This window comes from Pipistrellus hanaki (genome assembly GCF_964339955.1).
Source record: "Pipistrellus hanaki genome assembly, chromosome: 17".
NCBI lineage: Eukaryota > Metazoa > Chordata > Mammalia > Chiroptera > Vespertilionidae > Pipistrellus > Pipistrellus hanaki.
This window is the reverse complement of record NC_140519.1, coordinates 16,747,725-16,763,175: the sequence shown is the minus strand read 5'-3', so window position 1 is coordinate 16,763,175 and position 15,451 is coordinate 16,747,725. Positions and strand designations below refer to the sequence as shown.

Sequence of the window (15,451 nt, the reverse complement as noted above, 5' to 3'; positions counted from 1 at the left end):
CAGTGAACATGGTGACAGCTTCCAGTTCCCCAAGCAGAACCTTTACCACAGAATCTTCAGGAACCCAAGGCACCCCGAGAAGTTACATTGAACTACAGAAATAAAGCCCACCCACCTAAAGAAGGTTCTAGAGCACATATGTCAAACACAAGGCCCGCAGGCCAAATCCAGCCCACCAGGCCTTGCAATGTGGCCCGCACCGCGCTGTCATCACTGCACTCCGCTGTCAGTTTATGACATTGTCAGTTTATGACTGTTCAGTAAACCATTCGGCCCGCGATTTAGGCTGGATTTTAGATTTTGGCCCCTTCTCTGATTGAGTTCAACACCCCTATTCTAGAGAATGCAATGCCGCAACCTTCCTCTCCCTTCCGGACATGGCAGAACTCACTCCTCCCATGTTTGCCGGGCAAACAGCGGAGTGCTTTTCCTGCACCATCTCGTTTTGTTCCCCTCTGTGCACCTGACCCCGGTCCTGGGTCACGTACTCCAGCAACTCACTCGGGGCATGTAACCCAGCGGAGAAGTTGAGTGCTGTTCTCACCTGAGCGTCACTATGATGGCTGATGGCTGGGCACACGCTGTGATGAAGGTGACGATGAAAAGAAACACTAAGAACGGGAAGAGGGTGTTACAGGCCCGTTTGCACTTCCCCGACACGGCATAGCCATTCTCGTTGAGATAGGTTTTGACGATGACCACGCGGACCTGGCTGCGCTGTCCCACGGTGGGCGGGGTGATCACCTGCCGGCTTTGGACACAGGCGCATTCCGTGTAATTCCTTATCTAAGGGACAGATAAGAGAGTTCAGTTAGTCAGGTGCCAATCGAAAGCAAAATTCAGCATCGGAATGTTAAGACAAAGTTTAGTTCCAATGCTCTCCAATAACTCCAGTGAGAGGGAGCGAGAGAAAGTGAGAAACATGGATGTGAGAGCAATCCATTGATTGGCTGCTTCCCATATGCACCCCAACCAGGGATCCAACCAGCAACCTAGGTAGGTGCCCTCACCAGGAATCCAACCTGCAACCTTTTGGTGCCTGGGACCAAACTGAGCCACCCAGCCAGGGCAACTCCAGTGTTTTTAAAAATGCAAAATGTTTGCTTGGGAATCTCTTCCTCACCGCTAGCTATAGGGGTGCAAAGTGTGCATCCAAATGACACAAAAATCCACTGGTCAAAACTGTTTAACCTCCACTTTTCTAACAAGCTTTCTACACTCAACTCCAGGGCATTCATATTTCGTGCACCCATTTTTTTTTCAATTTTTTTAAATTAAATTATTATCTGTGTACATATTTTACCATTGCCCCCCCCCTCCCATACATACCCACCCTCCTCAGAGTTTTGTGTCCATTGGTTGTACTTATATGCATGTATACAAGTCCTTCGGTTGATCTCTTATCTCCCCCAGATCTCCCTCCTCTCCCTGCTGTAATTTGACAGTCTGCTTGTTGCTTTACTGTCTCTATATCTATCTTCTGGTTCATCAGTTTATAATGTTCTTTATTATCCATAAATGAGTCAACTCTAGGGCATTCATATTTCGTGCACCCATTTTTATTTTTTTTTTTTGTCCTAATTAAAAGCAGCTTCCATTGCTCTTTAACACCTGGGCTCTTCAATACGAGACACCATCAATAACGGGAACCGAGCCTTGCTTGTTTTATCTGCTTGTTTGCTTTTAACTTTATGGTGGACACTGTGCTCACTGGAGAACAGATCTGAGAGGCCCAGCACTCAACCTAGCATAACCCTGAACTCAGAGCAGGGCCTGGAGTAGGTTATCTGTTATGTAAAAGCAGGTCATGCATAAGGACTTTCGTTCCAATAATCATGCGCATTGATAGCATGGGCTGTTTCGTTCAGCCAAGGGACTAAAAAGGTGTTTCGATGAAACAGCCAGTTAAGCATCTTGCCTATTATGTTGCTTTTACTGAATGGAGCTTAGCCGGATTCAGCGCCTCCCAGTCATGTGGAGAGGCCGTCAGAATGGACATGGAGATGGGACGCTCTGTGGCCGTCAGAGCTCGAGGACCGCTGGCCGCTTTGGGAGAATGAGGGCTGCGCGCCAGGAGACTGGCTCCCTCCCCAGAAGGACTTCGCCACCAGGACAGACCTCTTGTCTCTTTCAACTTGGGGACACGTGGGAGCTCTCCCCAATCTTATCATGGGAAGCCAGCAACAGGAGTTCTCCATGTATTGCTCTAGTTTAAAACTCAGAAGTCAAACATGGCATTCCAGAAGCGTGCAGTCAATGGGATAAGCCCTTATCACCAGCCTCCTACAACCCGTTTTTATGCAAAGAATGAAACCAGGTTCGATAAGGAGCTGAGGAGAATATGAAAACCTTTCCCCACAGTATCACAGCCTATTTATAATTCACAGGGAAGGGAATTCTCAAAATAGCCTATTCTTGAACTGACAGAAATATCTTTACTCTGTGGGGGGCGGAGGGGGGGGGACCAATAATCTATGAAAAATGCCACTGCTCATCCTCACTGACTCTCAGCAGGGAGGTACATTCCTGTCCTCTCCTGTCAGAGCCAGTGTGGTCATCTTGACCTTCAAATCCATCACAGGGGCCCTGTCAGAGGAACGAGGTTGAGTGCAGGGGCCCTGTCAGAGGCCCAGCACTCAACCTCATCAAGTTGCACTGGGTTGGCAGCAAATGCAAAGCAGAAGAGAGCTGATGTGGAAGCAAAGGGCTATCCCCAGACATGCCAATGGGGGTGGGGGGGGGAGGGGGGATAACGCATTGCATCATTTTCTCTCCTCAGGGTTCGTGTCAGGGGTGTTTTGTAGGTTATTTGAAGTTTCTTGAAAAGTGGAGACTGAAGTCATGTGTTTGTCTCTGACTTCTAGCACATCCTTTTCCCGGGATGTCAGATTAACCACAGGACAGGAATGTGTGACACAGACTCACCCCAGTGCTGAGATTGCCACTATTCACGCAGCCTGCCAGGCAGGGGTTGAAGTACGTAATTCCATCCGATCCACAGACGGGCTCGTACTCGTGTATCTTACAACCACAGTTAACGTTGCAGCTTCCGGTCAGGTTCCTGTGCGGCATGGTGAGAGAGGGGCTGAGGGAGAAAATGGGCAGATTGTGAACAACGTTTACCAAAATAAAGCTGACAGGGAAGTGCTTGAGATTCAGTCATTTGCCCATTTTAGAGAAAACAGTCGTATTAAATCAAAGCTACGGCCCTGTTGATCATTATTGTTATAGCTTTAAAACAAAACATAAAAGGAAAATGTTACCATTTTCTGGTACCACAGGTTCAATACTTTTGTATCAAATTATCCATCCTGCCTCACTTCTACCCTCCACCTCGGTGCTATGCACCTGTTCGCAACATCTGGGCTCAGCAGTGCTAACCATGGACGCTTCATTCCACGCCAACAAATCTGGGCCTTGATCCCTTTAACTGTAAAATGGAGGAATTACTTTTGGGGGCCAAATCAATAACATCATTATGAGGGCATAAACATGGAATCCATCCATCACAGTTGTCAACACAGGCTCCTTTGGCAAAAAAAAAAAAAAAAAAAAAAAAACTTTCATTGTTCTAGAATAAATTATCAAAGAAGGCCATAGGACTCTGGGAAGTCAAAAGGAAGTGATTATTCAAAGGTGAGGAATCACATCACTAGTTTGATTCCAATGATCTGAGAAGAAGGATGGAGCAGTCCCTTCCTCAGGAATGCATATAAGCCCAACCAATGGACACAGACACCAGGGGGGTGAGGGCATGAGTCGGGGGTGGAGGGGACAATGGGGGGATAAGGACACATATGTAAAACCTTAATCAATAAAGAACAAAAAATCCTTCAAAAAGGCAAAAGTCAAATAAACCCTGTTCTTCATTAATGTCACTTCACTGAAAAATTTTACATACAACTTTAATAGTATCATGTTCACAAACTCCTAGATCATACAATTTTAAAATTTATATTTAAAATGTGATTTTTAACAATGTGATTTTTAGAGCAGCAGTTCTCCACAGGGAGAAACCTGCCCCCATTTGTATTGGTCACAACTGAGGGGATGCTATTGGCATCTAGTGGTAGAGGCTGGGACGCTACTAAATATTCCACAATATACAGAGCAGCCCCTCCCCCACAACGGAGAATCAACTGGCTCCAATCTCAATAGTGCGAAGGCTGGGAGACCCTGTTCTAGACCTACCACCACATGCTACAGGTGATACAGCAGAGGTCCAGAGAGGCCAAGCGATGCCCTACTAAGCCGAGTAGTCCTATGCCAACTGGTATCACGTGAAAAGTATTCTGTGTGCATTACTATTGTCTTCACTAGCTCCTCAATAACTTAATCACAAGCGTGACCAAATAAAACAGCTTTTATATGCCTGCACACTTAGTCACTGAAACTCACAGGCTTCAAAGCCAGACAGTGTGGTTATTATTATTGCTATTTAGATGTTACAAGGAATTTCTTATTAATAGCGTGCCTTGTATTCATTTAGGACAGCCACAGACTCTTACACCTCTCCTTTATGGGCGGGTCCACTCAGAAGGAAAGAATCTAAAGATACCATCAACAGATGCTCAAAACACAGCGGCGACAGGAAGGCACAGTCCTGTGTCACCCTTGCGTGTGCTTGCTTTTCTCAGGGGATCATGGTGTCTGGTACCAATAAACGATACAATATGAAAAACCTCAAGAGAATAAAAAAGGAAGCCGAAACTGGTTTGGCTCAGTGGATGGGGCGTCGACCTGTGGACTGAAAGGTCCCGGGTTTGATTCCGGTCAAGGGAATGTACCTTAGTTGTGGGCACATCCCCAGTAGGGGGTGTGCAAGAGGCAGCTGATTGATGATTCTCTCTCAGCGATGTTTCTAACTTTCTATCCCTCTCTCTTCCTCTTTGTAAAAAATCAATAAAATATATTTTTTTTTTAAAAAAAGGAAGGCAAATTTAAATAGCAATAAAAAGAAGTGGGCATTCCTGAAAAAGTCATGAGAGGAAAAGGCCACACTGGCACAGAAGAGCAAAGATGCCGACACAGTTAATCCACTTTGTACTGTGCTGATCTTAAAAAATTACTTTTAACAATCACAATTATAATTATGGTGCAAGTGGTTAACCCTGCGTAACACTGAGCAACCTCTCCTTCACCTGAAGTGAACCCATCGCGGGGTCATAAAATGCACCAGGGCGGCAGCACGCCGCACTTACCCCTGGGCAAAGGGACCTTCCCAATAAGGGAACGCACTTCTGACAAGTCAGCCTTCCAAACAAAAGGCTCATGTTCACTCAGAGTCAATGGGAGTATTCATTCCAAGCGAGGAACCAGGCCTCACTAATAAATGCCTTATAACTAACCGCATGGTTCAAACTGCCAGCTTGAGAGTCACATGTGCTGTCTTACTATAAAATTCCTGGCAGGAAAGAACTAGAGAGAGGGCGTAGGTCTCTGAAATCAGCCAGCACAACCTCTTTAAAGAATGGGAAACTAAGACAGGTGTAATGACATGCCCCACAATCGCTGAGGTTCAAGAAAGACAGCCATAGGAAGATAACCAAACAGGAAAGCAAGACCACGCTTGTTACACAACCATATTAAACCAATCACTCAAGGATCAATGTTTATTTAAAGTCATATACAATAATGAAACAGGTTGTGGTTTCATGTAAGTAAAAACCTCTGCCATAAGGTCAGTACAGCTCTCAAATCACAAACCCACACTGTGTCACTTAATACCAAGACAAGACCTAAAGAACACTGCTAATCAAGCTTTTCTGTTGATTACAATTAAAGGAGAAGGGTACCAGAACTCATGGATTTGGGTAATTCAGATGTTTGTTTACATCAAGTCCTTACTAGTTTCAGCAGCATTATGGGTAAGATCCCTGAGCAGAGATCGAAGCTAGACAGTCATCCTCCAATGAAGAGGAATGGCTTTGCATCACCTAGAAGGGATGGGAGTAGAGACAAAACTAGCTTTTCTAGTGCACACTTAGTGCTAGACACTGTGCTGGGACATACCAGAGCCTTTCCTTCATATAATCCTCAAAATCAAAGCTGCAAACATTTGTTTGAAATATTTGAATGCTGCAAATTAGAAATTGGGGGTGGGAGAAAGAGAAATCAACTTTTTTATTTTCTTTCCTCTGAGGTACAGTATTTTCATTTTCAACCATATGTGTTTTACTTCAACCATGCTTATAACCAGGTATGATTCATATTATCACCAATTTTATACATGAGGAAACCAGCACTCAACAATATCAGGTAAATTCTTACAAGGTCACGCAGTTAAAAAATGATGGCACCACTACTTGCCTTTGAAAAGATTACAATTTTTGACAAAGAAGTTTGAAGGGAGAGGAGAGAGAAATTCAAGGAGTTCATTCTTAGGATATCTGTTTACTCAAAAATGCAGACTCCTAGGTTGTCCCATCCAAAAAACAAGATTAGGGTGAGATTCAACACAACTGAAGGGAAAACATTTAATGGAAAACATTTAATGGAAAAGCATCATGGGGCATAGGAAAGGAAGCTGACTAGAGCCAAGGAAATGGACTGCTCAGCAAAGATGAGGGCCTGCTAAGATCGGGCTCACACATTTGTAACGAAGCCAATCAGCACAGTTACAGCATTTTTGAGAGTCTGGACTCGGTTGATTCAGGATTGGCGGTATTAAGCTAGGCCTTTAAAAAGGCTTGAGGCAACTTGCAGCGTAAAAGCAAGTAAGACATGAAGTCAGTCTGCTTTCCATTCCTTCTGCGGATGCAGTAAAAGTAAGATGAAAAAGAAAACACTAGCAAAGAGAAATGGAAAGAGCACATGGACGGGTGTGAAGTAGGCAGATGCCTCCTTGGAGAGCAGCCAGCCTGCCCCATGGAACCTCCACGAGGCTCCAAGCTCAAAGTCAGCCGATGGGGCAGGGAGGACAGGGGGCGAAGGGAGTGTGTAGCTGAAAACCATGGGACTCGTTGGAGATCTGAAGGAGAAAGAGACTGTATCCCTGGGTGCTTCCATTTTCCTCTATTCACCCACCTCCATCCCTAACTGAGAACCCCGAAATTCACCAGAAAGCCCTTCTTTAAATAAATTGAAAGAAATTTTAAACCAAGCTTCTATTCTCGGTGTGAACAACTCAGAATAGAATTTTTTCAGTCTTGTATCAGAGGGAGGCAGGGCACATGACCATCACAATCATGACATAAAACGGCTCTCCCAGGATACCCACCCCGTTGTGTAAGGGATGTTGATGCCTCCGAGGTTAATGCTCTCACAGCCCACGATGAACAGGGTTGAAAAGCACAGTAGAGACACGCCACTGCAGATCATTGCTAGTTTTGCAGATTCTCTTGCACCAAGTTTCAATTTCTTTATGATGTAGCCTCCCAGGACAATGCCAACCCCAGCGCTAGGAACAATGATGACACCTGGAGAGAAGGGAAGGACAAGGTTAACTTGGAGTAATTAATGCTACTGTTTTCCTTCTGGCTCTCTATTTTTTATCACCATGTACCCCACCTAGACTCTTCTCCAACTCCACCCCACATACACACCCCTTACAAACTATTTGTTTTCTAAATACTGTTTCTATTTACTTATTAGTAGTAAGGTAAAGAATAAAAATACTATAATCAAAATTGGCAGTTATAATAACAGTCAACGAGGTGTGACTGTTATTCTCTATGCTAAACAGTGAAATGATACTGTTTAGCATAGAGAATATAGCCAATATTATAATAACTATAATAGGTGAGTGTGTATTAGATTTTCAGGGTGATCACTTCATAAGTTATAAAAAGGTCTAATCACTATATTGTACACCTGAAAATACAATATTGTATATCAATTGTCATTATTTTAAAAGAAAAAATTACTTTAAAAACTACTGTAATTAATAAACCTTCAAAGTGTGTGGTTTTATAGTATAATTTATTTTCAACACATTCAAACCAACAAAAGATTCCTTTTCAGAATATTAAAAAAACAAAAACTTTTATCAAGCAATAAAATAAAAACATGCAATCCATTAGAAAAGTAAGAAAATTTCTTCACTAAAGAGGAAATCCGGGTTCCTCATAAACACAGGGGCTCTGCCTCATTAGTAAGAGGGAAATAGGAGTTTAAGTCACCTGAGGTACTGCTCCCCACCAATTACGCCATCACAATTTCAAAGTCTGACTCCCATGATCAGGGAAAGACACGGAGCAGTGGGCACTCTGTGGTGAGATGCAAACAGTGACACGGACTTGAAAAACAGCCTGGCCTTTACCTGGTCGAGTTGAGGATATGCACACCCTTTGACAAACAATTCCATTCCTAGATCTACACCCTGAACAAACCGGCACACACGGGGACCGAAAGAAGTGTACGAGAGATCTGAGGAAACGCAACAGCCAAAAACTGGAAATAAACCAGATGTCCGTTACCAGCTACACAGTGTGCAGTGAATGCACACCATGGAACGCCACCCCGCAGCAGGACAAGTCAGAAGCCTAACTGCACATAACTGTGTGGGTGAACGGTACAAACACACTGTTGAATGAAAGCAGCAAAAACACAACAGAATGTATGTGTGATTGCAAATTTGTATATAAAGTGCAGGAACAGCTACAATGAAATGATACATTTAGAAATGCATGGACTGGTAGTACAACTATAATATGAAGGAAACCCTGGAAGTAATTATCATAAAAGCTAAGGTAGTGGAGGGATGGGCGGGGTCCAGAGAGGAGACAGGGTGCTCCTCGGGCACTGAAATCCTCCATTCCCTGACCTGGGGAACAGGTGCACACGTGATCACTTCATAACTATTCCTTATCTCTAAACTTTGTTGAATGCACTTCTCAATGCATTCTATTTCGCAATAAAAGTATTTTTAGATGGTCACAGTGCCTGCACCAAGAACCTTACAGTCTAAAAGAGGACCAAACAAAAAAAAAAATTCAGAACACATTAAAGGAATTCTATAAAGGGCAGGGAGAGCACAGGAGAGGAAACGTCTGAGTTTCCCCTGGGAGAAATCCAGGAGGGCTCCACGGAAGTGGCAGTATTTGAGCCGACACTTGACTGATGAGATCGAACCTTTGAAATTTGAAAGATGAGACAGAATCCGTCCAATACACCAGCACAGAGAGACCATCCTACACTAATGAACATGTGCAGAGGCATGGGATAGAATTGAGGATTGAGCACAAGCCACACAAGCTGGGATTGTAGGCTGCCGGGAAGTGGTGGGACACGGGGAGGAGAGGGAAGGCAGAGCGAGACCATGAGAGGGTCATGAACTCACCTCTGGGCAGTGAGACACCTCAGAGAATTCTGTGCTGGGGTCTGGCAGGAGGAGGGTATGTGCTACAAAGATAATGCCTGGCCCTGAGATGGACGACGGCTTAGATGGAGTCAGAACTAGAGCAGAGGGGTGGCCAGGAGAGTGACTGGAGAGAGCCATGATCAGATGGTGCGGTAAAGGACAGGGACAGAGAAAGCACGGCCCAGCCTGTGCGACAAGCGGCTAGAAATGCCTCCCACCGTGGCACATGGGTCTTAGCTCAGAAAGACCTGGCCGGGGGAATTTGTGACAATAACACCTGTGGGGGACTTCATGGCGCAGGCAGGATGTCCCAACAAGACTACACAAAACCGGAAGGGCCAAAGCCAGAGCCCCGGAGAGCACCAGTGTTAATGGGGATCATATCTCACTCATTTATGGGTAATAGAGAACATTATAAACTGATGAACAAAAAGATAGATACAGAGACAGTAAAGCAACAGACTGTCGAATTACAGCGGGGAGGGGAGGGAGATATGGTGGAGATAAGAGATCAACCAAAGGACTTGTATGCGTGCATATAAGCATAACCAATGCATGCAAAACTCTGGGGGGGGGGGGGGGGCATGTATGGGAGTTGGGGAAAGGGCATGGTAAGATATGTACACATATAATACCTTAATAAAATAAAAAAAATTTAAATATATATTTTTTATTGATTTTGTACAGAGAGGAAGGGAGAGAGATAGAGAGTTAGAAACATCGATGAGAGAGAGTCATCGATCAGCTGCCTCTTGCACCCCCCCCCCCCCCCGGGGATATGCCCGCAACCAAGGTACATGCCCCTGACCGGAATCGAACCCGGGACCCGTCAGTCCCCAAGCCGACGCTCTATCCATTGAGCCAAATCGGTTTTGGCTTAATAAAATAAATTTTTAAAAAATTTTAAAAATGGGGATCATAAACAGATGATCCCACATAGGACACTGAAAATGAGCAGCCCTGGTGGGGGAGAGGAAATCTAGGAATGATGGGGGGGTGAGGAGGGGGCAGGGAGCTTTGGCTTTGGATTCAGAAAGATTGGAATTCAAATCCTCACTCCACCTTTCGTTGCCATGTGATCACACATAAGCATACGCTTCCTCATCAGCCTCTTCACTTCATCCTGGGGATCTCCTTTCCACGTGGAAATGAAGACCGCTGGCACTCTGTGCAGCACAGTACACCGTATCTCGTACACAATGCACTGCAGTCATTGCCCTTACAGCTGTGCCTCAGAAACCAGGAAAGAGAGCTTCAGGGAGAGAGTGAAGAGTGCCAAGTGCTCGGAGAAGTCCGGGAGGAAAGGCACTGAACTGAGACAACTACACCCCTGGAGACACATCTTGGCAAGAACAAGGTTCAGGGCACCGTGAAGGCAGAAGCCGGACTGCAAGGGGTAGAGCAGTCAGCCATGAGGGTCAGGAGACCGGCCTCGGCACTGCCTCCCAGAGCTCTGGCTGAAAGGAAAAGAGGGGGCCCTGGGTCCACCGGTGGAGTGAAGAGTCTTGTCTGATGCTAAGACCTGCAGAGGGCTAAAGCATATTGAACACAGAGAGCTGATAAAAAAAAAAAAAGAGAGAGAAGAAGAAAAAAGTGGGAAGGAGAATGCAGAGCAAAAAGGTGACTTCATAACAATGCAAGATTTGATTTTTTTTTTTTAATGAAGAATTTAATGTTTTGTTATTAAACTTTCTTGTTTTCCTCCAAGGCCCCTACTTCACTGTATAAAAAGTAGCACCAGAAAACTCAGTGTATTGCTAAGTGAAGATAGTATTGTTCGTCATCTAGCAACTAACTGTAACAACTAACAACACTATTCTCCGCAGACAGTTAGTTCCAGGGGAAATATCATGAAGTATTTTGACCCAAATCCAGAGACTGATTTAAGCAAGTTACAATGTTATATAAGGCGTAAGCTATAGGATATCTTAATACGTTAAGATAATATGTTATCCTTGAAATTCATAATTTATATAACTACATGGTACCATGGATGATTTCAGGAATTTTTAATTTTAGAACTGTAGTAGTCTTGCCTAAAAATCGTAGGGTATTGTGGGAACGATGCATATCCTGTTTATTTGCAATCATTAAAAAGCTAAGGGGTGTTTTCTTCCAACAGCACATAGTTTCTTTTCCCACCGGTACTACTAAAAGTTGCTATTTGAAATCTTCTATCCAGCACCTATGCCAACTATGCCAGATCAAGTTATTTCATACTACTCTATTCAGGGGGTTCCCTTTTCACTCCTCGGTAGAGTTTACGTATTTCTCACGTGCTTCTTCTCTCACTGGCTCATCTACTCTGAAGGGTGACTCTGTGTCATCTTGGTCAGCCAACCATCCTCATCACCCCACCTGCTGACAAGTCCTGGGTTTTCTGTGAGAGCTGCGTTAACTTCAGTCACGTCTCCTGCCAGAGGAGAATAAAGGGGGTTCACCAGCAGCTTTCACACTTTCCAAAGCACCAAACTCGTCTGGTTTGCTCAATGCTGTCCCAATTTCAGGCAGACTGCAGTAAACAACCCCTCCCGAAGCTTCCTGTGCAAAACTGCTGATTCCCACGGTTCCCATACCATTTTCTGTTGTAGTCCATTCATATTTCTCTGTGAACTGAGGGCTTTGGGGCTGGTGCGCAGCATCCGTGGGGCGCTGGCCTCAGGCTCCAGGAGAAGGAGCAGGCTGCAGACCCTGTGGGCTACACGCTCCCCAATGCTGGGAGCGCCCTGTTTACAGGAGTGTGAGGTCCGCCACAACCCCTCGACCATCCCCCCAGATCCTTGAGAAGTGAGGAGAATGTGGGATTCCAAGTACAAGTGACCAGATCAGCCGGGATGGAGCGAGATCCCTGCCTCTGCCCTGGGAATGAGATGGGGGAGAGGCAAGGGGGAGGAGAGGGGGTGAGAAGTCTCTGGGTGGGTGGGCAGTAGTTTTGCTGTTTCATTATTCTCCCATTACTGTGGAGACATGGTGCAATATATGTTGCGACCAACCATCTGAAAAACATAGGAAAGGATGAAGGAACAAAAATCCACTACTTACGTATTTCCTTCCAGATTTTTTTCCTTTAAGAACTGATAGCATGCTGTCGATTTGGTTTCTTATAGCTTTGGTTTCTCTCTCTCTCTCTCTCTCTCTCTCTCTCTCTCTCTCTCTCTCTGTGTGTGTGTGTGTGTGTGTGTGTGTGTGTGTGTGTGTGTTTCTGTACAATTAAAAATAAAAGAAACTCCTACAGGGAAGGGAGCCTGAGATAACCGCCGCAGGAGTGAAGAAGAGAGCATGCAGTAGGAAAGCTGTGGGCTAGGCACGCGGGGAGCGTGGCCATCCCGATGACACCGGACTCCAGAAGCCTGCAGCTGCGCCAGTGCACATGCGCGTGGGCAAGCTTGCTTCTGGAGCATCCAACCACCCACCGAAAGCAGACGCGGGGTGTTAGCTGTATCGAACATATGAGCTCTGCCTGGCAACCAGTGTTCATCTTGTCATCCTCACCACAGTCCCGATTTTGTAGGATCCATCACGGCTTTGCACAGAGGAGGACACTGAAAGCTCGGAGAGGTGACTTGACCAAGAGTGCCCACAAGAAAGGGGAGCTCTGAACAAAACCTGGGGTCTCTGGTTCCCATCTCTGTCCATGTCACCGCAGCAGCCTCCTGGACTCAGCGGGTCCGGGACCCCGCCCCTGGGAAACTGACCAGAGTCCTGCCTGGGCTTAGAGGAGCTGGTTACCAAAGTCTCCTCCTCACCAAGGAACGGGGCACATGCTGTCCACACGATCAGGCGGGCAAAGCTTTACCTTTAGAAGGAAGATGGTGCACTGATACAATCCCTGTGTCAATGGAACAGTCACGGGCACTGTGCCAGGCCCCCAGGACAACAACAAAACACACCTCCACGCCCATCGCTGAGTCAGAGCCTACACGCAGTATCATTACTTCAACGATGCATCCTAATTAGTACTCAGCTCTTAAAAATAGGACATTTGTCATCAGTAAATATGGGGTTACATCAAACAGACTAAACACCCATTAAAGTCTTCTCCTGATGCCTCCTGTCATCTAAGTCTCACCACACCATCAAAACAGAAGGCTTCTGACGGCTCACTCACACTAATCCCTACCTGGCTCAGATCCCCTGCTGGAGTGAGAGACTCACAGGCTTCCTGTTCGAGTTCATGGCCTACAGGATGAAGGGGGAAGACTTGGGGCTGGGGAGCAAGGGGGTGGGGTAAGATAGTAGAGCGTCTCAGGGCCCTGCCTCAGGGGGGAAGCAGCTCTGGTAGTGTGGGGCTGGGAGTCACTTCCCCCACCTTCCACCCCACTATCTAGACCACATGTGTCAAACACAAGGCCCGCGGGCCAAATCCAGCCCGCCAGGCCTTGCAATGTGGCCCGCACCACGCTGTCATCACTGCACTCCGCTGTCAGTTTATGACATTGTCAGTTTATGACTGTTCAGTAAACCATTCGGCCCGCGATTTAGGCTGGATTTTAGATTTTGGCCCCTTCTCTGATTGAGTTCGACACCCCTAATCTAGACCCACCCCAAGGCTCCCTCCCCCTCGTGAAGAGAGGGAAATAGTGATGTGCGATGGGCTCTCCAGGCAGAAGCTGTCTCACTCAAATTCACCTCACTAACCAGTACTCTCCTTCCCTTCCCTCTGCTCCCAGGCCCCAGCCAGCCAGCCCACCCTCTACTGCCTTCACTCCTCTGAGCTTCTGCGTCTGATCCACCTCCCTTCCAGGTTCTGCAGTCCCCAACCTTCTGCTCTCCATGCCCTCTATGGCCTACACATGGGAGAGGCAACTACAGGAAAATACCCAGGGACACTTCTGCTAGAGTATGAGGGAGAGAGGATGGGAACCAGGCTCAGAAAAATGGGAACGCCTGGACTAAGCCTGGCACCCACCTAAAATACAGGTGTCCGAGGAAAGAAGCTAATGCAGCTCCACAATTTTTCTAAAAGACACATCCAGCTCAGAGCACGGGTGGTGTAGACAGATTCCCTGAGTTTGAAACTCACCTCTGCCACCACCAAGCTGCATGTTTCTGAGCATCCTCAGCCTTGGGTTTTCTCATTTGTAAAATATGAGCAAGACTAGTGTCTTCCTCATGGGGTTATTAGGATTAAACAAGGCAAGACATATGAAGCACTCAAAACAGTGTCTGACCCATAGGACACACTCAGTAAATGTCAGCAATCATCATAACAAGCATGAACATCAGTAGTCTCTGCCTAATATTGAGTTTAACATTTGCACAAAGAACTACACTGAGTGGCCAGATTATAATGATCTCTGAATGCATAATAATCTGGCCACTCAGTATAGATATAGATATAGATGATAGATATAGATATAGATATAGATATATAGATATAGATATAGATACAGATATATAGATATATTGTTATAGATATGTAGATATATAGATATGTAGCTATATAGATATATAGATATATGTAGATATATTAGAGGCCTGGTGCATGAATTTGTGCATGGCTGAGGTCTGGCCAGCGTGGCCAGGGGGAGTAGACATGGGCGATTGGCCAGCCTGTCTGCTGGTCAAACTCCTGGTCGAGCGGACAATTTGCATATTAGCCTTTTATTATATAGAATATACACTGAGTGGCCAGATTATTATGTGTTCATAGATCATAATAATCTGGCCACTCAGTGTATAGCATAATTATAATTAGGCAAATTTCAATACACTATTTAATCTATAGAATTGAATGAAGCTATAACTAATGGTCTAACATAGACCCCTATGTTCTTTAATATGCAAACTCCTATTTGATATTTAGCTACTATGAGCCTTAAACACATTAACCTCTGTTAGCTATTTAGCTACTGTGTGTACATATCTGAATCTAAAGAACTCGTTGCTGCATTAATTCCTAAAAAGTCTGCTTTCCAGTTGGAAATATTTTCTATTTATCAAAGCAAATTGACCTGTCAATTGTCCGACTTCCGTTCTTTCTTTTATGTCTTGCATTATTATAACACTCATTGAACATATTACCCCGGAGTCACGCTATTGCTCGCCTTTGTAAAGAGTGGTTGCATGGAGCCCAGAAGTCTTTATGAAAAATGATATTCAGTGAATTGCCAAATATTAAAGCTAATGGAGGACTTTTTCCTCTTCACT

At 45.3% G+C, this 15,451-nt stretch overlaps 1 protein-coding gene across 4 annotated transcripts in view; it reads right to left on the bottom strand.

Moving 5' to 3' along the window:
• The window catches only part of SLCO5A1 (solute carrier organic anion transporter family member 5A1), a 100,236-nt gene that overhangs the window by 14,735 nt on the left and 70,050 nt on the right, over window positions 1-15,451 (bottom strand). For all 4 annotated transcript variants that reach the window (XR_014793155.1, XR_014793156.1, XM_084864356.1 and 1 more), the window contains 3 exons: window positions 7,220-7,418; window positions 2,926-3,085; window positions 545-786 (listed from right to left, as the gene is read on the bottom strand). Coding sequence is in view for 2 of the 4 variants with exons in the window: in XM_084864356.1 (XP_084720482.1) it covers window positions 545-786; window positions 2,926-3,085; window positions 7,220-7,418 (601 nt within the window). In the remaining 2 variants the exon portion in view is untranslated. The remainder of the gene's footprint in view (window positions 1-544; window positions 787-2,925; window positions 3,086-7,219; window positions 7,419-15,451) is intronic.